The 26,117-nt window shown below is 36.6% G+C and overlaps 1 protein-coding gene across 1 annotated transcript in view; it reads right to left on the bottom strand.

Annotated features, from left to right (window-relative positions):
* Nucleotides 1-9,981: 9,981 nt before the first annotated feature.
* Nucleotides 9,982-26,117, bottom strand: part of SPATA16 (spermatogenesis associated 16) — a 214,621-nt gene continuing 198,485 nt past the window's right edge. Inside the window, exon 10 of the mRNA XM_069472925.1 lies at nt 9,982-10,309. Within this exon, the coding sequence (XP_069329026.1) occupies nt 10,187-10,309 (123 nt within the window). The 3' untranslated portion in view covers nt 9,982-10,186. The remainder of the gene's footprint in view (nt 10,310-26,117) is intronic.

Raw genomic sequence — 26,117 nt, 5'->3', positions numbered from 1 at the left:
CAGTAGAGATGATGCATGCTCCAAGGTGCTCAACTTATTCCGTGAAGAATCTTGTTTATTGAGTCTTTTGTTCTCATAAACATTTTTCATTTTTTTCTTTTCATATTGAGAGTCTTCAGTGATGGTCAAGATAAATATTCGCATCCCAAAGTATTTACAGTGAATGAAGTTTTATGTTTATTTTTTCCTGATATTCTGTTTTGTTAGGAATTTTAGTCAAATCAAATTTTCTAAGGTCTGCTATTCAAAGTTTAGCCACTCTTGTTAGGTAGGTAGTGAGGGGCCTCTGGCTCTCCCAGGGAAGGGGAAGGGGCAAGTGCCAGGCGGAAAGGTACTGCCAGTCAGGACTCAGTGCACTAACCACAAAAGCTGCTGGAGATTTCTTGGTCAGAAGAGTCTGGAAGATGACCAAAAGTAACCTCAGGCCAATTATCATGTCATTAGTGTAAATCCACATTGTGTTCCCCTCCACCCCCCAGCCCCATGGGCTTTCAGAGCGGCTCACGGGAAATCTGAATGCACAGTAAGACTTAGGTTATATAACTAACAGCTGTCCATCAAGGTGATGCATGAGCCACACTGCCCGGGAAGGTCCAACCCAGACAATATGAAATGAAACTTTAGTTAATAGCCAGCACTTCCTGTAATAACAGGGGCCTGTTTGCTGTCTGTGGCAAATGTATCTTGCTTTTGCTCAATTACCTTTGCCTCTTGCTTGCTTTGCTATCTGTGTGTCTTAACATTCTTCAGCAAAAGTGCACCAAGACCGAGAGCAGATTGCAGACTGACACTCTCACTAACCAAACTATTACTGGCCATATAGTCATTTAGATAAATGAGAAGGATCACAACTAATAAAATAGAACCTACCTTCTTGCACACTTGGGTGAGCAATTGAGGATGATGGCTTCATGGAAAGGTTTGGTAATGTTGGGGCTCAGAAACCAATATCCCAAAATATGGTGTTTTGACATGCTGGACTCAAGAAGCCTCAAAGTCTCTCTCACCTTTCCTCTGCACAAATTTTTCCCAGAGAAGCTGAAGTTCCTTTAGTTGCCTAAGATCCAGACCTACCAAGGAGAACAATTGCTTTTTATTCCCCTCCCTCTTATCTCATTATCCATTACTGGAAAGAAGAAACCACACCTGAACAGACTCTTTTACAGGACAATGTCTCATCTCTCAGACTCGTTCAGATTCTAGGGAAACTGTTTACTCAGTTTTATGCTTATCATCTCAACACTTCTTTAATTCACATGTTTTTTCTTCATCACCATACTCATATTTTGAGAATGACATCAAAGCTTGACTATTGATACAAATTTATCAGATACACCCTTTTCCTATTCTTTGATGAGCCCACTTTTCCCTGAAATAACTATCCTTTCAACTTTATTATACAATCTGCCTACTGAGACTCTTTCTCATAACATTTACTTTGTTGGCAAGTAATTAATGTTTTCAGCTATGCTGTGATGTCACAATTCTGTTTCCTAGTCACACATTACCCCTTCACTTGTGGTTGTGCCTTCCTGCAACCCTTTCTATTCATGAAACATTTCTCATTTCCCATGGTCACTGCTGAAGAAAACCCTAATACTCTTAACTATTGGCATCTTTGAGTTGGAAGTCTTTCCACATTTGGGTAACACCTTTCATTTTGTGGCTATTTTGGTTTTGCATTTTCTAATTTCATTCATGTCTAATTTCTTTCATTTCTAATTTCTATGGAGGGAAAAATAATATCAAGCCTGCCTTTTACCAGGTGGTCTCATGATTTTAAAGAATCTCCACACATTAAAATTCCATTTTTATGTAATATCATTTTAATAGAAATACTCGTTTTATGGAGGGAAAATTTATGATAAAAATTTGAATGATTCTTAGGAGCCTCTTATACCCTTTTTATTGCATTTTGATATGGCTTGATTCATTAACAAAGGTGGAAGAATTGGAATTGTGGCAAGTTTTATCTCCTATCATATTTATCAAAAGAGAATTTTTTTCAATAAAAATGTTAGAGAAAATTTCCAATTTTTGTTTTCTGAAAAATACATTTAAAAAAATCACATGACCTCAGACTCAATTCAAAATTGGAATTTTAAAGCTGCTCTTTCAATTCATTTACTCTCTTAAGAGTTCCAGGGAAATAAGATCTGATATCATTATTTCTATTTTGCAGATAGGAAATAGAGTGAGTGATTTTCAGAGAAACAATGTAGTTTGTCCGGCAACTTCCTTATAGGAACTAGGCTAAAAAACCAAGTCTTTCAGATTTTAAATTCAATTGCTCAACATTCTCCTACTCTTTTCTTCTCTTTCATCCTCCTTTTCTTTTCTATAAGTATTCATGGAGAATTCACTCTGTCTTAGAAATTGGAGAAGGCTTGGTGATAAAAAAAAAAAAAAATCCCTGTCCTCTAAAAGTCCACACTGTAATGGAGAAAAATAATGTGTATACAATTCATTCTTATATGACATGATATGACTAGATATATTCTGGTGGTATTCACAGTGTTTTGTGAATATTGAGACAAATATGATAAACTCTGCCTGGGTGCTGGAGAAGGGGGAAATGAGTAGATGAAGGTTTTATTAAATGAGTGGCATTTTGAACTGAAGCTTTAAAGATTCAGGAAGAAGGGAAAGGGTGTGGGATAGGGGAGATCATCAGGTGTGGTACCCGTAACCCATGAAATACGGGGTGCTGCAGGGCGGTGCTTCTTGAGAGATGCGGCAGGAAATTAGGTAGTGCTGTGTCTTAAAGTCTCAGTGCCTTCAAAGTGGTCTGGACTGTCCTACAGAAATGGGAGCTGCTGGTGGTGTGAAAGCAGTGTAGGAACCGGCACTTGTAGGATTTGGAAAGGTTGCTCTGGTCACAGTGTGGGAGAGGGATTGGAGTGAGGAGAAATTGGGAGGAATGAGGTCCATTACAAACTATGTGATGTGACCTCCCCAAATTCATATGCTGAAACCTGAACCTTCAATGAGATGGTACTAGGAGATGGGGTCTTTGGAAGGTAATTATGTCATGAGGGTGGAGCCTTAATGATGGGATTAGTGCCCTTCTAAGAAGAAACACAAGAGAGTTTGCTTCCTTTTTCTCTTCCCGCGCAGTGAGGATACGGCAGGAAAGCGTGCATCTATAGGCCAGGAAAAGGCCCTCACCAGACACTGGGTGTGCCAGCACCTGCGTCTTGGAATTCCCAGCCTCTAGACCTGTGACAAATAAATGTTTGCTGTGTAAGCCACCCAGTCTACGATGATTCGTTACAGCAGCTCGAACTGACTGAGGCAGGGCTCACCAGGAATAATAGCAGCTCACAGGAGATGCTAAAAAGCCTGAACTAAGGCAGTGGCAGTGGGAATTAAGGGGGCGGGTGGACACATTTAAGATTTTGATATAGAATAGAAAAAAAAATAAAGACTGCCTCATAAAGCATATGAAAGAAAGTGTATTTCTATTTTAAAAAGCTCTAGAATTCTGGTAAAACACAAACATTTAAAATTGTGATCATTTGGACCACAGCTCAGGAAATACCTCGAATAGTTGTTTTTTTTTCTATGTGAAAGGCAAATGACAAGAAAATGGGCAGAAAGCAATTTTATTTTCAAGGAAACCATTCCTCCTTTTTGTTCTGGGATCACTTCATATCAGTGCAATTCCTTATGTCTTCTGGGTCACAGTCATGCCCCTTCTGTGCTCTCAACATCCCCCTCCTGGCTGTCCTGCGCTCACACACCTACGCAGTGCCAGGGCTGCTCCTGCCTGCCGCTGCAGAAGGGCCAGTTGGACAGCACTGGCAGAGGGGCCTCCGGACAGCCCCTTCGGCTCGTGTTCACTCTTGCTGGGCAGGGACTTTTTACTTTTCTTCTATCTCAGAGGAAGGACGTTAATATTTAGAGTCACCACTATGTGTCACACACTGTCTAGGCAGTTAAAATACATGGTTAATTTAAGGCTCTCAACTCGGATGAGGACTATTACATTTCACGGCTTCAGTAACAGAGATCCAGAACACAAAATGAGAAAGCCAATGTTTTCTATATTGTTTCATATTACTGTCCTAATGTCCGTTCTATGTCCTGGCATATAGTTGGATGCTCTCATTTAATTAGCACTATAAGGAGGTGGATTTTCTCATCAATAGGTAATTCTCTGTCATACATGCTAGTGGGTAGGGATTCCTCTGTCTCTGGAATATAAAAATAGTATTGCATTGCAGCTTTTATTTTATTTTATTTTATTTTTTTGAGACAGAGTCTCACTCTGTTGCCCAGGCTAGAGTGCTGTGGCGCCAACCTATCTCATAGCAACCTCAGACTCCTGGGCTCAAGCAATCCTCCTGCCTCAGCCTCCTGAGTAGCTGGGACTATAGGCATGTGCCACCATGCCAGTCTAATTTTTTCTCTATATATTTCTAGTTGTCCATATAATTTCTTTCTATTTTTAGTAGAGACTGGGTCTTGCTCTTGCTCAGGCTGGTCTCGAACTCCTGAGCTCAAACGATCCACCCACCTCGGCCTCCCGGAGTGCTAGGATTACAGGCTTGAGCCACCGCGCCTGGCCTGCGTTCCAGCTTTATTCGGGGTTAAATGCAGTATGTGTGTTAGTTCAGGAACTTAACTTTGCTACCACTTATGTTTTTATGGGATAATGTGACTCTAGGGACTAACACTAGTTATAGATGTACCCAGTACATCCTTGGCTTCTGTGTTAAGTACACATGTGTCACATTAACAGTAAATCACAAATCTCAGTGCTCTTTAAGTATCTTACCTTCATACTAGGAGAAAGTTCAGTCTTTTCCTAGGATTAGTCTTTCCAAGTATTCCCAGGAGACTCTGTTGTGCAAAGTACGTCCTTTGGTGGTCACCATCTGTCTTAAACCAAGGCAAATTCTATAGTTCTGTGGATTAAAAATGCTTTTATTAGGGAAACAAAGCCAGGTTCAGCAGATGTACCTATCTCCATGTTGATCTTTCATCTTGTAGGAAAAATATCAAAGGGGATAGATACCAACGGACCAAAGGACTTTTATGGCCACTTGTCTGGGAAAGCCAATTGCCCTGTCCTTGGGGACACTGGGTCCATGGAAACTTACAGCCAAGGTGGAAAGGCTGAATTCCTGTTCAGCTCATCCTGGCAGGAAAAGGGGAGAGCTTGTAGTTCCAGCTGACTTATTGTCCAGACCCGTGCTATTCAACAGAAATATAATTTGAGTCACATATGTAATTTTGAATATTTTAATAACTTCAGTAAAAAAGCAAAAAGAAACATAAAATTAATTTTAATGATATGTTTTCTTATATCTAAAATATTATTCCAACATAAAATTGTTATTGAGATATTTTACGTTTTTTTATACCAGGTCTTTGAAATTAAATGCGTATTTTACACTTATAGTACATCTCAATGCAGATGCTAAATTTTCATTGGAGATACTTGATCTGTATTTAGATTTCATAAAATTTATAGTTAAAAAGTCAATTTTCATACACAAGTTATTCTAAAAATACTTCAAAGTTTTCTAATAACTGAATTGAGTTTTGGTTTTAAAACTTAAATTTAACCTTAAAAAGTTAAATTAAAAAGTTTAAGTTTAAATTAAAAAATTCAGTTCTTTGGTTGCACTAGCTGCATTTCAGGGGGTTGATAGTCTCATGTGACTGGTGGCTACGATACTGGACACAGATCTCTCAGGTTCATTTTTGGATAATCTTGGGCATGTGTAATACTAATGTTACTTGGGACCCACAAGTCCCTAAAAACAGTAATATAATTATAAAACACAGAGAGGTAGTATGTCAAGTCCCTATTCTAGAGTAAAACTATCTGGTTTGGATTTCAACTTTGCTACTTTTTAGCTGTAGGGGAGTTACTTCACCTCCTGGGCTTCAGGTTACCTATCTGTAAAAAGAAGACAGCATTTCCTCTCTCAGCTTTGTGATGAGGACTAAACCAGACAATGCCTGGCTTATAGCGAGTTGTCAATACAGGTACGGTATTATTGCTTCAGTGTATTTTGTATTTCATTATCTCATTTGCTCCTTACTAAAACCTTATTAAATAGGGAAAGAATTATTACTGTTTTTTTTCAACAGAGCTAGAACTTGAACACAGGTCTTCAAAATCTAAGCCTAATTTGCTTTTCATATGATGGTTACTATGTTATCAAGCTAACTTGAATTGAGTGGCACCTGTGAGAGGTGCTGTTCTTAGGGCCCTGTATTTAATAGCTGTACCACCCCAGTTTTCCTTTCTGGCTTTAAGGAAGTGAGGCAACTAATCATATCTGTAAACTTGTTGTACAAATCTTAGAGAAAGGACTGACTTGCTATCAATGTCAGGGATTCAGTCCTCTCATTTCTCACTAAATATTTATCTTCCACTTCTCCAAACATTTATTTAAGAAGGAAGTTAACGTCTTGATTATTAATGCATATTAATTCTGAACATTGCCTTAGATTGATTGAAGATCAAAACAAAAGCGCATATCCAGTGTTTAATTTTTCAAGGTCCCCTATCATTTATTACATAATGTACATGGAGAATGATTTTGAGCTCTGATTAGCTCCTGTGGTTTGGGTGTTTCTGGCTTCTTTTCATCAAAATACTATACAAGCAGGATATGCTTACATTATAACTTTTGGATGCTCTTTGGGTCTGTTTTATGATTTTCCTTCCCTTTGATGTCTTGTCAAAAATAGGCGCCTGCCTCCAGGTGTCATTACATTCCATCTTGACAATCTGCTGCTTGTCAAGACTGCACAATAGTTTTTTGTATCCATGTCCACGAGCCCAGGGCCTGCTGAGTGGATCAGGGAACTTGTGAAATATCTGATTGAACTTAGACTCCGTCACACCATCTCAATGAATCAAGCCACTGTAAATCACAGCTTTGCTCTGCCAGTGGCCTCTCAACTTTCAATGCATTTTGATTTAAGGGATGTTGGTCTGTGATCATGTCATATTTCATGAGATGATATACTGTGAGTACAGGAAAAGAATGAAACAAAATAATCAGAGGAGAAAGTTATGGGGAACACAAGCAAGAGAGATAAGGGACAATGCATATATCGTATTGTTGTTACTTGTAAGCACAGGTAAAATATTGTAATTGGTGTCCTGTGTAACAGACACTTAGTGACCATCTGCACTTCCTGTGCCAGGGTTGCTTAGTGGAGGTAGTCAGAAAAAAATTTTATGCCTCAAAGAATTCTTTAATAAAATGCTTCTTTTGGCCTTTGTCTATGTATTATAAGAGCCATTATTTGTGATGCAAGTATCAGAATATGTATAGTTTTTCTTATAAACAGAGAAAAGAAAAGCCGATCTGAACTAGTTCTTTCTCTGCAGAGTGATAATAAATAAGAGGATTTTTAAAAGATTATTTTCTTATTATCAAGAAACATTGCATAACATTAAGGAAAAGATAATAAAATCACCCATAATTGCTCCCACTAAAGATAATCATTCTTAATATCTTGTTCTATTTCTTTCCAATCTTTTATATGCATATATTTTATAACCTAGTTATAGTTACACTGTATATAGTTTTATATCTTACTTTTTTCTTTTAACATTATTAATTTTTAAAAAGTTTTATTTTATTTTTAATTGACAAATAATAATTGTATATATTTATGGGGTATAATGTGATATTTTCTTACATCTATACATTGTGGAATGATTAAATCAGGTTAATTAACAATCTGTCACCTCAGATATTTATCATTTCTTTGTGGCAAGAACATTTAAAATACTCCCTTTTAGCTATTTTGAAATATATTAATATATTGTTAGTAACCATAATCACTATGCTATGCAATAGATCACCAGAACTTATTTCTCTTGTAACTGTAACTTTGTATCCTTTGACCAACACCTCCCTTTTCCCTGTTTCTCCTCCCCCCTACTCCCAGCTTCTGGTAACCACCATTCTACTCTTCTGTGGATTCTACTTTTAAAAATTCCACATATGAGTGAGATCTTACAGTATTTGTCTCTGTGCCTGGCTTATGTCACTTAGCACAACGTCTTCTAGGTTCAGACATGTTGTTGCAAATGACAGAATTTCCTGCTTTTTAAAGGCTGAAGAGTATTTCATTGTGTATATATACCACATTATTTTAATCCATGAGTCCGTTGATAGTCATGTTGGTTGTTTCCATAGCTTTGCTGTTGTGAATAATTCTGTGATGAATGCAGGAGTGCAGATATCTCCTCAACATACTGATTTCAATTGCTTTGGATATCTATCCAGAAATGAGATTGCTGGATCAAATGGTAACTCTATTTTTTTGAGAAGTTTTACTGTATTATTTATTTTTAATAGACTACTGGAAACATGTAAAATATTTAAAGAATAATATAATGAACACCCACCAATCAGCTTAAAAATTCAAACTTTGCAAATGTCATTGAAGAAACCTGGTAGCCCTCTTTAATACTTTTTCTCTTTGTTCCTACCCACCTCCCAATGCAGAGGTAACCATTGCCTTGAATTTTGATGTTTATTTTCTTTTTTAATCGATACATAATATTTTACATATTTATAGGGTACATGTGATATTTTCCCCTGGTAATTCTATTTTTGCATTATGGAACCTCCATACTGTTTTCTATAGTGGCTGTAATAATTTATAATAACACCAACCATATACAAGTGATCCCTTTTTTCCACATCCTTGACAACACTTATTATCTATCATTTTTTTGATATCAGGTGTTGGGTGATATCTCATTGTGGTTTTAATCTGCATTTATCTGATGTTTAGAGATGTTGAGCATTTTCTCATATATCTGTTGTCCATTTGTATGTCTTCTTTTGAGAAATATCTATTCATGTCCTTTGTCCATTTTTAATAGGGTTATTTGTTTTCTTGAATTGACTTCCTTGTATATTTTGGACATTAGCCCTTTATCCAATGTATGATTTGCAAATATTTCCTCTCAATCTGTGGGTGGGTTGTCTCTTCACTCTTTTCTAGTAGCTTTATAGTTTCGGGTCTTATGTTTAAGTTTTTAATCCATTTTGAGTTGATTCTTGTATAAGGAGTGAGATAAGTGCCCATATTCATTCTTTTGCAGGTGGATATCCAGTTGTCTCAACATCCTTTATTCATGGGACTGTTCTTTCCCCATTGCATATTCTTGGCACTTTTGTCAAAAATCAATTAACCATAAATGTGTGGGTTTATTTTTGAGCTCTCTAGCCTATTCCATTGCTCAATATTTCTGTTTTTGTGCCAGTATCATGCTGTTTTGTTCATATAGCTTTGTAATATATTTTGAAATCCAGTAGTATGATGCCTCTAGCTTTAATAGTATAAAATTTTTATATATTATTAGGTTAAGTGTTAGAGAGACTGAAATAAGTTATTTAGTCTATTACCTATGTTCAGAAATTTTAAGTTCATTTTATTTTGTTTTTCAAAACAGCTATTTTAAGTCCTTTGAAATTTTATTAATGTACCCTGAAATCCGATTTATTTTTTCACTATTTTAAAATATTATATTTCTCTGTCTATTTTACTCTGTATTTGGGTTTCTCCTCCTTACTCTATTCTCAAATCTTGTTGGCATCATTTCAGATCTTGAATGATGGCTAGTGACTCACTACCTTGTCAAATATGTGCATTTGTGTAACATAGCTTAAGGGGCAAGGAAAATACAATGTAAAGGATTAAGAGGAAAGAGACAACTTAATGATACAACTTAACTGATGATATCAGCCATACCACACATGACTATCTCTATAAGGACTGAGAAAGTACATTATCAGTTTTACTTTTAAATTTGCATTTATGTGGTATTCCATATCTGTATGTGGCATGATGATTATAGGTGTATGTTATAAGCATGCTTGGGTAGATCTGCTATACCATAGTCAATTATGAAAGAACAAGGCAGGTGAAAGAGGCAGCAATGGTTATTTTATATGCTGTTTAACTAAACAAGACAAATTTGAACAAGAGTCAAATCAAACTTGCTGGGAACATTTATTGCTGCCAGTTGAGATTAATGAAGTATAGAATGTCTTTGCTAAAGATGAGCTGAGGGGAGTACAAGCTCGTGCCTTTAGTGACAGGTCTATGTTATCCAGCTGTCACAGTCAGACTGGGTGGATGCCCTTGCCTCTTCTTCTGGGACATCTTGGTGGTAGCGCCTGTTCCCTAATGACTAGCTTTGCTGCACAGTTTGAAGCCGTTTCATTTTTGTTTTTTGCCTTCGAGCAGTTCTCAGTTTTTTAGTTTTTAAGAAACTATCCTCTAATTGGTATAGAAAATCTTCAATTCGTCCAACCTACAAGAAATAAACAGATACAACAAGATTTGTTGTTAATTTCCTGGGCATATTCATGAAAACGATGAGGTATTTAAAATTAAATGGCACATATAAGTCCAGGTTGGAACAGAACTGGCAGAAACAGAAATGTTTAAACACAATAGCCTCCTTTTTTTCCATTTCAGGTTCCCATGTTTTACTAACATGAAACAGACATGTAGGAGTTTGCTTTATCACTTGGTCCAACATACTGAAAATGGAAAAGATGTTCATCACTATACTGTTTTTAATGGCCAGTAAGACCAGGGATTTCAAAAGGAAGTGCATAGTGAAAAATTAAGCTATGGCAAGCCCTTTCCCTACCTCCTTTATAAAAAAAAAAAAGAATGAAAAAGAAAACAAACTTACCCCCATCAAAGCCAGAGATTCTAGCATTTACGTGCCCCTAGCCAATATGGGAGAAAAATGAATATGTCACATTGTCTCAGCAAAAATCATTTCTCCTTTAAATGAAAAGGAAATTCTGAAAAACCACATTTTCTTAAAAAATGCTACACTCCAGGGAATAAGGTAAAATAGTGACATATATAACAATAATTATTGAAAAAAATATTAGTCTTTCTCCAAAGAAAACTTATTCAATGGCAGTTGGTAGAATGTATTATACTGTATCAGAAAAAATATAGAATAAAAGTTTACGTGTATGCTGAATTGGGCTCTCATGAAAGTCAGTAGATATAACAATTCATACTTAACCCTGATTCCTAGGACCTGCATTTATTATTAGCCTAACATTACTCACTGAGGAGCTCATTGTCATAAAGTTAGCTCAAAACCAGAGCACTTACTATTCAAGGTACATGAACATATCATCTACTTAAGATAAAAGCACTTACAACTTCAATTTTCCAATTTTGAGTTCTACTTTTAAATATCTTGATTTATTATTCAGAGTGATATCCAAAAGATAATTCAGATTGTCAAAAAGAGAATAATAAATGGTAGCACTCATCCATATGTTATGCTTAGGCCCTATATCCCTCACACCAGTGATATAAACTTTCCATTGGTTTCCTTAAGAAAATAAGATAACTTATTTATATGAAAACCATTCTTTTTGAAAACCTTTTTAAAACTACTTCAGGTAAATTTTTTCAAAAGCACATTGTTGTCCTTTATGATTTCCGATCATTGTAGGACACATGAAAATAATTTGGCAACTATCTTTGAATCCTTTCATGAAGTCAATGCCCTATTCTACACACACACGCATACACACACTCCAATTTTCAGCAAAATAATAAATTAAAAGATTAATAGAGTGCAATCAATGCAAATATAATGGATAGCACTTTACCATTACTTCAATAGTTTAGTTGATGACTAATTCATGTTATTTGCACTGACAATGTATCATTTAAATCAAAACTCTTTACAATTAGAATATTTGCAATTAGCCCAAATATAATTTAATGTTACAATTCTAATGCAGCAAAAACAGTTTCCTTCAATGAGACAGAAAAATAATTGTTTTTAAATATCCATTAGGTGGCTGCTGTCTTTTTTTTTTTTTAATTGTGTTTATTATGAGCAGTGTTGACTAACTGGGTTGCCTTTCATTAAAAAAAGACAAAGAAGAAACATAAGATATATCATTGGAATAAAGAGTTCTGCTGAATTAAGCCAGAAGGTCTAGAGCACACACCACGTGCATGCCATACCTGGCCCCTATGTTCGCCTCCCACGTAGTCTGTCTCCATGCTGTGCTTTCAATTCGTCTCATGACGATGCTGGAAAGATCTTTTAAAACATAATCTGATCCCATCTTTCCCTTGCTTACAGTACTTTAAATAGATTTCTAAACCCTTAACAGGGCCTATACAGATCTGGTTAATCTGGTTTAATTTGCTTCTCTAGCTCTAACATCGTTCCATCTGCTTTAGCCATGTGGTGCATCTCTCAGTTATCTGGGAACAATTGTGCTTTGTTCTGTACGCCCTGGATCTTCCTTCATGTTCTGCCCCCAATGGAACGCAGCAATCAGAACCCTTACATAGTCTCTAGACTTCAGGTTAGACATCAACGCTTCAGGGAAGTCTTCCTTTAGAACTCAGGTCATGTTGGATGTTTCAGTAACATATTCCCATAACAGCTCATTCATCTCTTTGGGTATCGTAATTTTTTACTTAATTGTTTATAATGATTTATGTAATATCTGTCTTCCCATCTGGACTTTAAGCTCCATAAGGCAGGAACTAGGTCCATGTTTTCCACTATTCCCAGAACTTAGGATATGGTAGACCGTCAATAGTCCTACTCTGATAAAAGTGTTGGAGAGATTCAGAAAGAAATGTGATTTTCCATACTCAAAAGTGATGCTTGGTATGGAGTATATCAGAAGGCTTTCTTTTCCCCTATACATTAAAAGCACTACTTTCCTATGCCACCAGTCTATTACAATTGCTTAGCTTTGGAACTGTCAAGGCAAGATAATAACAAGGTGTCATCTCCATACTTGAAATAGCCAGAGGTAGAAAGGGCACTGGATGAGGAATCAGCAGGATTGTTGAGCTCTGCTCTTGGCGTGGCTTATAACCCTGTTCTGTAACCCCAGGGAAGTTGCTTGGCCTCTCTGAGCTCCAGTTTTCATCAGCATTTTGTATTAGGAGAGGGTTGGCCTGGATAATCTCCAAGGGCACATGCAGTCATAAATTTCCATGACTTACATGCACATCAGACCTAAGTAGTCCAGTCCTAAAGATGAGTACTCACATTTTCAAATCAGAGGTTATTCCCTTAGATTACACCATTAGAGGAATGACACAATATGCAGTAAAGTAAGTCAATTTTAGCTTCTGTACTTACTGAAGTGTAGGAGAGCTGCAACATGTTTTTAGTAAAGCTGGTTCTTTATTTTCTTTTTTTAAGTCAAGGAAAGAAAAATGCTTGTTGAAGAGAAAATAGATTCATATAACTAGAAGAACAGATTGCAAATGATAGAAATTTCTATAAAGCCCTTAGGAAAATAAAACACAAAGAAATACGTAAATATGTAAGGAAGAAAATGAGCCAGTTTTTGGAGCAGAGGCTTTATTAGACTCTCTTTTTGGTACAGAATCTCCTTGCTTAGCTGCATCAGATAGGCAATGTGGTCATTCTGGGTCTAATTTTCCCATTGGTAAAATGCACAGATAACATTTTCTTGTGTACATATGCGCCAATGCTGAATTGGCATTACAGTGATATGGACATTAGACCAAAATCTTGCAGAGTATTTTGGGATGTCCAGTGATTGAGGGGAACCAAAGGTCTTGGTAGGAGAGCAGGTTCTGACTTTTAATATGGCTGTTGGTCATAATCCACATCAAAGAGTAAATGAATTGTCATCAACTAGTTTCTCAAGGTCTTTTAATTCATATTCAAACACTACTATTATGGGTTGAACTCTTCCCCCCTCAAATTTATATGTTAAAATCTTAACCCTCAGTACTTTAGAATGTGATCGTCTCTGGAGATAGTTTATTTACATAGGTAATCAAGTTAAAATGAGGTCATTGGGGTGGGCCTTAATCCAAAATGATTGGTGCCCCTATTAAACAGGGAAATTTGGAAACAGATGCGCACACAGGAAGTACACCATGTGAAAATGAAGGCAGAGACTGGGTGATATTCCTATAAGCAGATACCATAAAGATTGCCAGCAAACCACCAGAAACTAGCGGAGGGATGGAACAGAACCTTTTTCACAGCCCTCAGAAGGAACCAGACTTGAAGACACTGATCAGAGTCCTCTCTCCAGAATTGTGAAACGATATTTAAGCCCCTCAGTTTGTGGTACTTTGCTATGGAAGCTCTAGCAAATGAATATAACCTCTAAGCCATAAAATGAAAGGAAATGCAATTAGGTTATAATTTTCTGGTCAAACATGATTTTAATCCTTTCAAAAATTTGTTTCCCATTGATGCTCCCTACTTGGGTGGAGCGCCCCCCCCCCCCCCCCCCCCCCCCGTACAGGCTTAGCGTGTCTCTTGGGAGCCAGAGTGGGCTCTTGCCAGTAACAGCAGTGAGAAGAAGCTGATCTCAAATATGAAAGAACAATTATCCTGAGAAGGAAGATACTAAGCTTGAGTTTAGGGGTCTCTATTAAATTTCATGTAGTTTGAATCAAAGAGAGAGAATTAGGTATGTTTATAAGGGTTTGCTTGCACATGTTCATGCCTTAGGAATTGAGTGCTCAAAGGATTATTTTTTAAAAAAATAAAGCTTTAAAAGATGTTTTTTAGAAGCAAGAAAGTTGAGGAAATAAGAATCGAACTCTTCAGGAAAAAATGTCAGGTTTATATGTCTGTAGTGGTGGTTACAGAACGAGAATGCGTTTTCAGCGATTAGCAGTTCAGACCAAAATCTCTCGGCAAAACAGACATTCACCCCACCACAGTGAATTTGATAACAGTAGTTTCTTTGCTCTGTTCCAGTTTAATTTCCAGACCAAATGCTTTTAAATATTTATCACCCAAAATAGTTTGAATTTTAATTCTTATTAGAATTACAATTGTTTTCAAACAGGCTTGAAATTAATTTCTAAAATAAACTTAGTTGCTGAAATGGAGTTGTTTCTACCATTCGTAATATAGCAGGTTTTCTTTAGCTTTTGGCTAGTATTCAAACAGATAGACAAACCCCTATATTTGTCCTTTTCCATTTGGTGAATATGGTATGTTATTCAGTATTTTAGTCATAAGAGTACAACATGAAATCTGGGGTACTTAGCCCTGAGATTTTACAAAACATGAAAAAAAAAAAAGGCCAAACTGTATTACTAACTCTTGATCGAAAATGCCCATGCTGATAATACTTTTTATGTTTAACATAGAGTTAAAAAAACTATTATAAAACTTTGCCATCACTTGGCCCAGGAAATAATGTGCTATGGTGCAATGTCTATGTCCTCCTGTCCCCGAATTCATATGTTGAAATCTGAATCTGCCGGTGCCTTGATCTTGGATTTCCCAGCTTCTAGAATTGCGAGAAATAAATTTCTGTTGTTTATAAGCCATCCAGTCTATGGGATTTTGTTGTAGCTAGCCTGAGCAGACTAAGGCACCATATACCATGGTTTGTCAAAAATTCATTTTTCAATATTTAATGGTACAATTTATCTCAAGGTTTAAATATATTTTATTTTGAGGTAATTATAGATTCATATACATCAGTAAAAAGTAATACAGGAAGAACTTGTGTACTTTTTACCCAGTTTCTCTCAATATTAACATCTTGCAAAACTATAGAAAAATACCACAGTCAGGATATTGACGTGGAGACAGTCAAGATAAGGAACAGTTCCATCACCACAAAGATCTTTCATGTTACCTTTTCATAGCCACTTAATTTTCCCCCTGACTCCACCTTCTCCTTAACCCCTGGCAAACACTAATCAATTCTCCATTTTCATAATTTTGTCATTGCAAGAAGTTATTTAAATAGAATCATATAGTATATAACTCCATACTTCTCTAGAGATTTATTAAGATTGTTGTATCAATGGTTCCTTTCTTTTCACTGCTGAGTAGTATTCCATGCTATGAATGTACCACAGTTTGTTTAACCCCTTGAAGGATATCTAGATTATTTCCAGTTTTGGGCTATTACGAAAAAAGCTACTATAAACATTTGTGTACAGGTTTTTGTGTGAACATGAGTCTTTATTTCTCTGGAATAAAAGCCCGGAAATGCAGTTGCTAGGTTATATGGTAGCTGCATATTTAGGTTTTTTTCCCAAAGAAATTGCTAGATTGTTTTCCACAGTAGCTGTACCATTTACATTCTCATTTAGTGTTGCCACTATTTTTCATTTTAGCCATTTTGAGATATGTAGTGACATATTTTGGTTTTAATTTGCATTTCCCTAATGGCTAGTGATGTTGAACATATTTTAACATGCCTGCTTGTCATTCACTTTTGTAAAATGTGTGTTCTTATCTTTTGGCCATTTTCAAATTGGATTGACTACCTCTTTATTGTCAAATTCTGAGAGCTCTTTACATAATCTGTATATTAGTCTTGTGTTGGATGGAGGGTTTGCAAATATTTTCTCTCAGTCTGAACTTGTCTTTTCATCCTTTTTAACACAGTCTTTTATGAATAAAATTTTTAATGTTTATGAAATCTAATTTATCAATTAGACTTTTATGGATTGTGCTTTTGGTGTCAAGTCTAAGAACTCTGCATAGATCAAGATCCCAAAGATTTTCTATTTTTTCTAAATGTTTTATAGTTTCACATTTTACACTTAAGTCTGTGACCCATTTTGAGTTAATTTTTTTTTTTTTGAGACAGAGTCTCACTTTGTTGCCCAGGCTAGAGTGAGTGCCGTGATGTCAGCCTAGCTCACAGCAACCTCAAACTCCTGAGCTCAAGGGATCCTCCTGTCTCAGCCTCCCGAGCAGCTGGGACCACAGGCATGCACCACCAAGCCCGGCCAATTTTTTCTATATATATTTTTAGCTGTCTATATAATTTCTTTCCATTTTCAGTAGAGATGGGGTCTCGCTCTTGCTCAGGCTGGTCTCGAACTCTTGAGCTCAAACGATCCGCCCACCTCGGCCTCCCAGAGTGCTAGGATTACAGGCGTGAGCCATCGCACCGGCCTTTGAGTTAATTTTTGTATAAAGTGTGAGGGTTGGGCCAAGGCTCCTCCCTCCTGCCCTCCATGGCTGTCCTTTCCTCTGCTCAATTGGTTTTTCACCTTTACAAAAAAAATCAGTTGAGTATATTTATGTGGGTTTATTTTTGGGTTCTCTATTTTGCTTCACTGAGCTATGTACCTATCCCTCCACCAATACTATAAAATCCTGATTCCTGTGGCAATATAAAAAGTCCTTAAATTGGGTAGACTGATTCCTTCCACTTCACTTTTTCCAAAGTGTTTTAAGTAGTCTGTTTGCTTTGCTTTTGCATCTCAATTTTAGAATAATCTTGGCTGTACCTATGAAAAATCTGGCTTGTATTTTAACAGGAATTATGTTAAACTTGTATATCAATTTTGATTGCTGACTATACTATGCCAAGCCTGTCAATCTATAAACACTGTATGTATATCTCTCCAATTATATAGATCTTTAATTCCTTTCAACACCAGTTTGTAGTTCTCAGCTTACAAATCCTGTATATGTTTTGCTAGATTCACACCACACTGAAGTATTTCATCTATTTGAGCAACTATAAATAATACTGTGCCTTAAATTTCGGTGTTCCTGATTACTGCTAATATACAGAAATACAATTGAGGTTGTTACATTTATCTTGCATTTTTACATCTTTGCTGAATTCACCTATTGTTTTGAGGGTTTTTTTTTTTGTATATTTATTGGGACTTCTACGTAGATATTTATTTATTTAACTTCAGCATATTACAGGGGTATGAATATTTAGGTTACATATATTGCCGTTGCCCCACCCTAGTCAGAGCTTCAAGCATGTCCATCCCCTAGATGGTGCTCACTGCACCCCTTAGGCGTGTATATATCCATTACTTTTATGTCATCTGCAAATAGGGGCAGTTTTATTTCTTCCTTTTTGCTGTACATGCCTTTTATTTCCTTTTCTTACCTTACCGCAGTGGCTAGAATTTCCAGCATCATGTTGAATAAAAGTAGTGGGAGCTGATATCCTTGCCTTATTCCTCATTTTAAGAGGGAAATAATTCGTTCTTTCACTAGTAAGTGTTATGGTAGCTGTAGAATTTTTGTAGTTGCTCTTTCACGATTCGAGGCGATTCTCCTGTATTCCTAGTTTTATGAGAATTTTTAAAAATCTTAAATGAGTATTGAATTTTGTCAAATCCTTTTTTTTTTGCATCAATTGATATGACCATGTAATTTTTCTTCTGTAGCTCAATATGGTAGATCACAATGATTTTCAAACATTCAAACATCCTTACATCTATAGAATAAACCCCACTTAGTTATGGTATATAATTCTTTTTAACCATTGCTGAATTCTGTTTACTAAAAATTTAAAGATATTTGCCTTATATTCATGAGAGATATTGTTTTTTTTTCATTTTTGTACTTTTTTAAAAAATCTGATTTGGTATTAGGATAATACTATTTCGAATTTCATAACAAATTGGAAAGTGTTTCCTACACTTGTATTCTCTGAAAGAAGTTGTGTAGAATTAATGTTAAATCTTCCTTAAGTGAATGGTAGAATTATCCAGTGAAACCAGCTGGGCTTAGAGATTTCCTTTTTGGGAGTTTATAATTATGGATAGTTATAGGGCTACTCAAATTATTTTACATTGGGTGAATTGTGGTAATTTGCATTTTTCAAGAAATTGGTACATTTCACCTAAGTTATCAAATTTATATATGTAGAATTATTTGAAGTATTCTTTTATTATCCTTTTAATATCAGCAGGATTTGTTGTGATATTCCATTTCATTCCTGATATTGGTGATTTGTGTCTTCTCTTTTTTTCCCTTCATTAGTCTTGCTAGCTGTTTTAAAATTTATTGATCTTTTCAAAGAATTAGCTCTTTGCTGCATTGCTTTTCTCTATTTTTCTGTTTCATTTCCATTGATTTCTAGTCTCATCTTTATTATTTTCTTCTTTCTGCTTGCTTTGTGTTCATTTTGCCCTTTTTTCTAGGTATTTGAAATAGGGCTTCAGTTATTGATTTGAGATTTTTCACTTTTTTAATGTATGCTTTTGATGCTGTAAGTTTCTCTCTCAGTGCTTTTTAGCTGTGTCCTTTAAATTTCGATATGTTGTATTTTCATTTTCATTCAGTTCCATATATTCTTTTACTTCCTTTGAGATTTCTTTTTTGATCCATGGACTATTCAAGTATTTGTAGATTTTCCTATTACCTTTCTGTTATTGGCTCCTAATTTGATTCCAATGCAGTTGTGAACACATTTTTTATGATTTTAGTTTCTAGAAATTTATTAAGGTTTGTTTATGATCCAGAATATGGTCTATTTTGGTACATGTTCCATGGCCACTTGAAAAAAATATGTATTCTGCTATTGGTGGGTGGATTGTTCTATAAATGTTGTTTAGATCCTGTTGGTTGATGGTGCTATTGAGTTCTTCTATATACTTGCTGATTTTCTATTTAGTTGTTCTATCAACTTGTTGAGAAAGGGGAGTTGAAATATCTAACTATAATTGTGGATGGGTCTCTTTTTCCTTTTAGTACTATCAGGTTTGCTTCATATATTTTGCAACCCCTGTTGTTTGTGCATATATGCATTTAGGATTGCTATGTCTTTTGGGTGGATTGACCCTTTTCTTGTTACAGAATGCCCCTCTCTGTCTCTGATAATTTTCATTGCTCTGGGGTTTATATTGTCTGATACTAATATAGCTACTACTGCTTTCATTTATTAATTTTTGCATGATATATCTTTTTCCATCCTTTGACTTTTTTTTTTTTTTTTGAGACAGAGTCTCGCTTTGTTGCTCGGGCTAGAGTGAGTGTCGTGGCGTCAGCCTAGCTCACAGCAACCTCAAACTCCTGGGTTTAAGCGATCCTACTGCCTCAGCCTCCCAAGTAGCTGGGACTACAGGCATGCACCACCATGCCCAGCTAATTTTTTCTGTATATATTTTAGTTGGCCAGATAATTTCTTTCTATTTTTTTAGTAGAGACGGGGTCTTGCTCTTGCTCAAGCTGGTCTCAAACTCCTGACCTTGAGCGATCCATCCTTTGACTTTTAACCTGCCTATGTCATCATATTTGAAGTGAGTTTGTATACAGCATATAAATTGTATCATATTTTTAAATCCATTTCGCCAATCTCGGTCTTTTAATTTGGTACATTTAGGCCATTTAAATTTAATGTAATTATTGCTATGTTAGCATTTAGTCTACCATTTTAGTTTTTGTTTTCCTTTGCTTTTGCCTTTGTTTTACTTCCCCCTACCTTCCCAAGGGTACTAAAACATTATTTAGAATTCCATTTTGATTTACCTAGAGTGTTTTGCATATATGTATACATGAAATAGGATCTCACACTGTTGCCCAGGCAGGAAGTACACTGGCATGATCACAGCTTACTGCAATCTCCAACTCCAGAGCTCAAGTGATCCTCCTGGCTCAGCCTCCCAAGTAGCTAGGACTACAGGTGTGTGCCACCATGCCTGGCTAATTTTTAGATTTTTTTGTAGAGATGGGGTTTTGCTATGTTTCCCAGACTTGTCTCAAACTCCTGGCTTTAAGGGATCCTCCTACCATGGCCTCCCAAAGTGCTGGGATTACAAGTGTGAACCACCATCTCCAGCCCACTTTTGTATAGCTTTTTTAGTAGTTGCTCTAGGTATTGTTTTATATATACATTCTTTTTATATATGTAATAATTTATTATAGTCCATTGGTATTTTCATTTTAAATTTGATTAAAATGTAGAATCATTATTTTCTTTAATGCCTCTTTATAATTATATTTATAATATGATTATATTAAATATTTTCTTTATATACATTTAGAACATTATACAGTGTTATTATTTTTGCTCCGCTCATCAATAATGAAGATGAGGACAGTCTATTGTTTTCACTAACATTTTTGCTTACTGTGTTTTCAGTCTTTTTGATGTTTCTAGATCTTTCTTTTATTGTTTTCTTTCTGTTGAGAGAACTTTCTTTAGCCATTATTTTTGGGTAGGTCTGCTGGTGATGAATTGTCTTGGTTTTCCTTTTTCTGAGAAAGTTTTGATTTCTTCTTCATTCCTAAAAGATATTTTCATTGGCTTTAATAATGCTGTGGGTTGATAATTCTTTTCTCTTAGTACTTGAAAAATATTGTACCACTTACTTTTGGCCTCCATATTTTATTATGAGAAAGCCACTGTCATCTGAATTATTTTTTCCTTATAGGTAGTGCATCATTTCTTTTTCACTGCTTTCAAAATTTTTTGTCCTTAGTTGTGAGAGGTTTGAGTATGATGTATCCTGGTGTGAATTTCTTTTGGTTTATTCTGTTTGGTATTCAACTCAACTTCTTGAATTTATAATTTTATGTCTTTTGGCCAAATTTGGAAAGTTTTCAGCCATTATTTTTTTTTGAGTACTTTTCCAGTCCTGCCCACTTTTACTCTCCTTCTGAAACTTTGATGACATCAATATTAGAGCTGTTGTTGTAATCTCACAGCACAGGTCCCAGAGACTCTGTTCATTTTTATGCCAGTTTATTTTCTCTTTGTTGTTAGGATTGGGTAATTTTTATCATCCTATTTTCCTTTCACTGATTCTTCCCTTTGTTTCTTCCATTCTGCTGTTGAGCCCATACAATGGTGTTTTGGTTTCAGTTATTTATTTTTCAGCTCTAAAATATCCCTTTGGTTTTTCTTTATATCTTCTATTTCTTTGCTGAGACTTTCTATTTATTTGTGGAGACTATTTTTTCATTTAAATGTGTTTATAATTGATCATTAAAACATTTTTATGATGGCTGCCTTAAACTATTTGTCAGATAATTCTAACAGGTCTGACATCTCCCTGTTGGCGTCGCTTGATTGTCTCTCTTCATTCAATTTGAGATTTTCCTAGTTCTTGGTATGACAAGTGATCTTTGATTAAAATCTGTACATTTTGGGCATTCTGTTATGAAACTCTTGCTCTTATTTAAACCTCTTTGTTTAGGTGGATTTTTTTTTTTTGACACTGATATAGCAGGAGAAGGGAGGGGCACTGCTTTGATACTTCCTGGATAGACATTCAGGTTCCTAACTCAGCCTCTGTGACACCTGAGAGAGGGGCTCCTCATGTTTTATGGGTGGGAGTAGGAGTTTAAGCTCCTCATTGATACCTCACTAGCTTGCAGGGGTAGAAGTACCTCATCACTGATCTCCATGTGGCCTTCACCAATACCACATTGTGGAGAAGACTCATTTCCATTGCTGGCTAGTAAAAATCCTGGCTCTCTACTGGTCTTCCTCTGACACCTTACTAGCAAGAGTTGGGGAGGAAAAGGGAGACCTACTGCTTGCTGGAGATAAAAATCCAGTCTCTTTACTTTGTCTTCACTGACACCCCCGTTAGGGTGGGAAAACTGGGACACCTTGTGGCCTGGTGAGGATAGAAGTCGAATCTCCTACGTGGCCTTTGCTGACATGGCTGGGGGTAGGACCAATATTTGTTTTGTGGTGTTTGGCTGGAGTAGAGAGGTTATTGTCTGAAAGGTTTCTGTTTTGACAGGTTGCCCTTTTCTTTGTACTTTGGCTAAAGAGAAAGGGCTCTGGTTGGGTTTCTTTTTTAGTCTGTACTTGCTGGTGTTTCTGGGTTATCAGTTTCTTCACCTTCAAATATGGGATGTATGAGGCAAAAAAAATAAAAAATAAAAAATTCCAGTGAACTCATTGCTGTGTCATTCCTTTGGTCCCCATGTCTCTTGCTTGTCTGCCTTTTTCATTCTACCTTTTAGATTGTTATGCTTGTTTTATTGTACATATAATGTCCAGGGTTTTTAGTTATATATAATGGGATGAATAGAGAAAAGCACATCTACTCCATATTATCAGAAGCGGAAGTACTCTATCATGGGTTTCTAAAAAATGATTTTTTTTTTACCCCTGTACCTCAAGAAGATGAGCTTTCATTTCTTGAATTGGTTTGCCTAGTTGCTTCTAAATATCTTTATCAATATGATAAAGTGAATCCCTCACTATAAAGCTAAAGGGGCCTTCTCTTTGTAGGAGGTTTGAGAAGTTAAAAGCCTCTCAAATTCCTCTTAAAAAGAGATGGGTCTAACTGTATCCTATCTCTAGGTTAGGATCTCTCCAACATATGCCCAGCAGTCATCTTTTCACCAGCCATTTCATGTTCCTCTCCAGAGTCTCTTTCCAGTAAAAAGCTATTTTAGCAGAGGACACCTTAGTTTTATACAGTTTTGATGATGCTGAGAGATATGAGTATATTTTTTCTTATGAAATTTGTGTGTATTAGATTACAGTCTTGCCTCCTCCTCCACGTGTACCCATTTTAAGAGTCACAATCACAAGGATAAATGACCCATACTTTCCTTTTAGAGCTGCATGTAAAGGCACTTTTATTTTTGCCCTTCTCCAAAAGATGAAAGGTGTAATGAGTACACTATAAATGACTGAATGAGCTACAAGTCAATTGCTCTGAACTCAGTATTAATCCCACTTTCAATACAGAATGGAGATGTCCTATGGTTCATTTAGTTACCAAGTGGTGTAAGCTGTTATTCTGTTATTCTCCAGAATTATAAAGGATTGCAAAACTTAATGTATAAAAGGCATGCAATAAAATGCTGGGCTGCCAAGCAAAGAAGACACTTTTGGTAATTTAAAGGAAGCAACTTGTAGAATGAACTGCAAACCTAACTCTTCAGTTCAAAATACAATTGAGAAATATGCTCCTCTCTCCCTCCCCAGAATATTACACTGAACCTTTTTAAACAGATGCATGTTGAAAAGCTTTTACAAAGATAAAAACACTAATAGGTTTGGAGTAATATGAGGATTTCCAATTTTTGTTTTAGTTACTTCCAATATTAGCTCATAAGTGGGTCAGGCAGGGAGAAAGCCCAGGAAGTGAAGGAGGTAAACTTTGTTCTGGTCCAGTCCTAGCCTCAAGGCTCTCTGTGTTGTGATGGTAAAACTTGGAAGGGTTATGGCAATATGTGTTCCAAACATTGTGTTTTCATTGAAAGCCTGGTGTATCTCGGAATGCTGATTTGGATAATTCACCAGAAAGTGACCTTCAGAGCAACAGTAAGTACGCTACAGAAATGACTAGATTTCTAAGCTGTTTTCTTGAAGTTCTGAAGTTACAGGAAGAGGGAAAATGGTGAATTGTCAAAGCAAACCTAAACATGGTATGTCTACAAAGGGAAGAATGGTGAGGGAGGACAGTAAGAGCAGCATGATTCAGGGAAGAGTAGTGGATGCCAAGGTTCAGATCTGGTCAGGCAGCCACCGTGAAGCAGTGCGGGCAAGGCTCCAGAGGGGCAGCCGGCTGTGACCTAGAGATGGACAAAGGTTGCCTACAGCTGCCTCTGATGCTTCTATCCCACTTACTGCCAAAAAGCAGACTCGAAGGTGGTCTTGTTCGCTGTCTTACAGAATCTGAACTTGGGTCAGGCATTGTGCCATTGACTTTTAGATGCTTCATTTGGTTTAACAGGAGTGTTCTAGCTAACGATTAAGAACAGAGCCTTTGACCTAAACACATCTGATTCAAAACCTAACCCTGTCACTGCAAACTTGGGCTTGTTTCTTGTTAATTCTACATAGTTATTTTTCTTCATCTTTCAAAGGAGAGGTAATGATGTTTCTCTTATAGGGCTGTCGCAAGCATTAAATGTGATAACGTGCTGAAGTGCTAAGAGATGAACAATAATCACTGATATTTGTCATCATCATTAACTTATTTATCTGAAATAAATTTTTCTATAGCTTGTTCCAATTGTGATAGTTATTCAAAAGCAAGCTTCAGACAGGCTCAAATAGTTTGGTAATTTGTCGAGTAGCGCAGTGTATTAGGTACATAGATGTGAATGATGGCAGATTAGTGTTGTCCGCCCCCTGATAAACTCCTGTTTAGAAATGACCAAGCTTCTGGATAGATGCTCCCTAAACGAGGACCATGCTAGGATTTGACTCCTACACAGAAATACTTCTGCAGCAGAATTTCCTGCCAAATCATCAAAGTTTTAGAAGACAGTATTTTCAGCCAACAAAGCATATAAAAGAGATGTTTCCAGTTTTGGAGCCAAGGCCAAGTGCAGGTGAGAAGTGGGTGATTAGCAAATGCAGCTGCTGAATATGCTAAACAAATTATCCCCATACTTTTTCCTTCAAGTTGGAGAAGGAAGATGTTGGTTTAAGTGATAATTGAAATTCACCATCTGGATTTGGAGCATTGCACTGTGGAGGGGAAGATGGCCAGACCAAAGTTTTCAGCTTTCTCCACTCCCTGAGTCAGCCCTGGGCTTTGCTGTATATAACAGGTGAGGATGAGTTCCTCTCTTCCAAGGTCTGATTGCCCCAGGAATCAGCCTCTGGCTACAATCATGGCGTTCTGCTAGGACTTTGGTTAAGGCTCCTCCACAACAACTGCCTGCCTAGATGCCCATTGATACAGATTCATTTATCCCAGAACCACAGTGATCCAGTCCCAGGAACCTGGCCTCCTCTTAGCCTCTTGGGTCTTGGTCCCCTCCCTGCTTGTCCTCAGAGCCTTTCCTACCCCCTCCAGCGTGATCAGCAATAAGAGCACTTAGGTTTCCCGGGATGATCTGAATTGCGTCTTGGACAGAACTGCTTAGCAGTGCTTGGTGCAGGCACTGTAAAGGAATTTGGGGATATGCTAATGAGGAAGCCCATAACCAAAAGGTAGAAGATTCACAATCAAATTGCAATAAATCTGTGGAGACTCCGTAAAGAACAAGATACACAGGAAAAACCTGATTGCTGGAAAAACTGCTTTGCAAATGAGAGTTACGGCTGCTGAATCTTTGAAAAGACGGCAGTGCTCTCAGAAGGACTAACCTAACCACATATTAGCCCAAATGTCTGGCTGATGAATGATAGTGCCGCATGTGCAATCTCTCTCAGAGGAGTTTCTGGAAGGATTCAGGTTTAAGTGCTGATGTGAAAAGTAAATAAAATGTTCCAATTTGTTCTTCACTTTCCCTCCTCAACCAACTGCCCCTGCCCCATCTCCCAAATTTGTATTCTCTCTTGTTTGTTTAGCCCAAATCAACAGTCTTGAACAGAGCAGAGTTGCTAAGTAACATACAATTCTACAACATTTTCATCTTAAAAGACCAAATTAGTACATCAATAAATGCC

Source organism: Eulemur rufifrons, chromosome 7 (assembly GCF_041146395.1).
Source record: "Eulemur rufifrons isolate Redbay chromosome 7, OSU_ERuf_1, whole genome shotgun sequence".
Lineage (NCBI taxonomy): Eukaryota > Metazoa > Chordata > Mammalia > Primates > Lemuridae > Eulemur > Eulemur rufifrons.
This window is presented reverse-complemented; position numbering and strand designations above follow the sequence as displayed.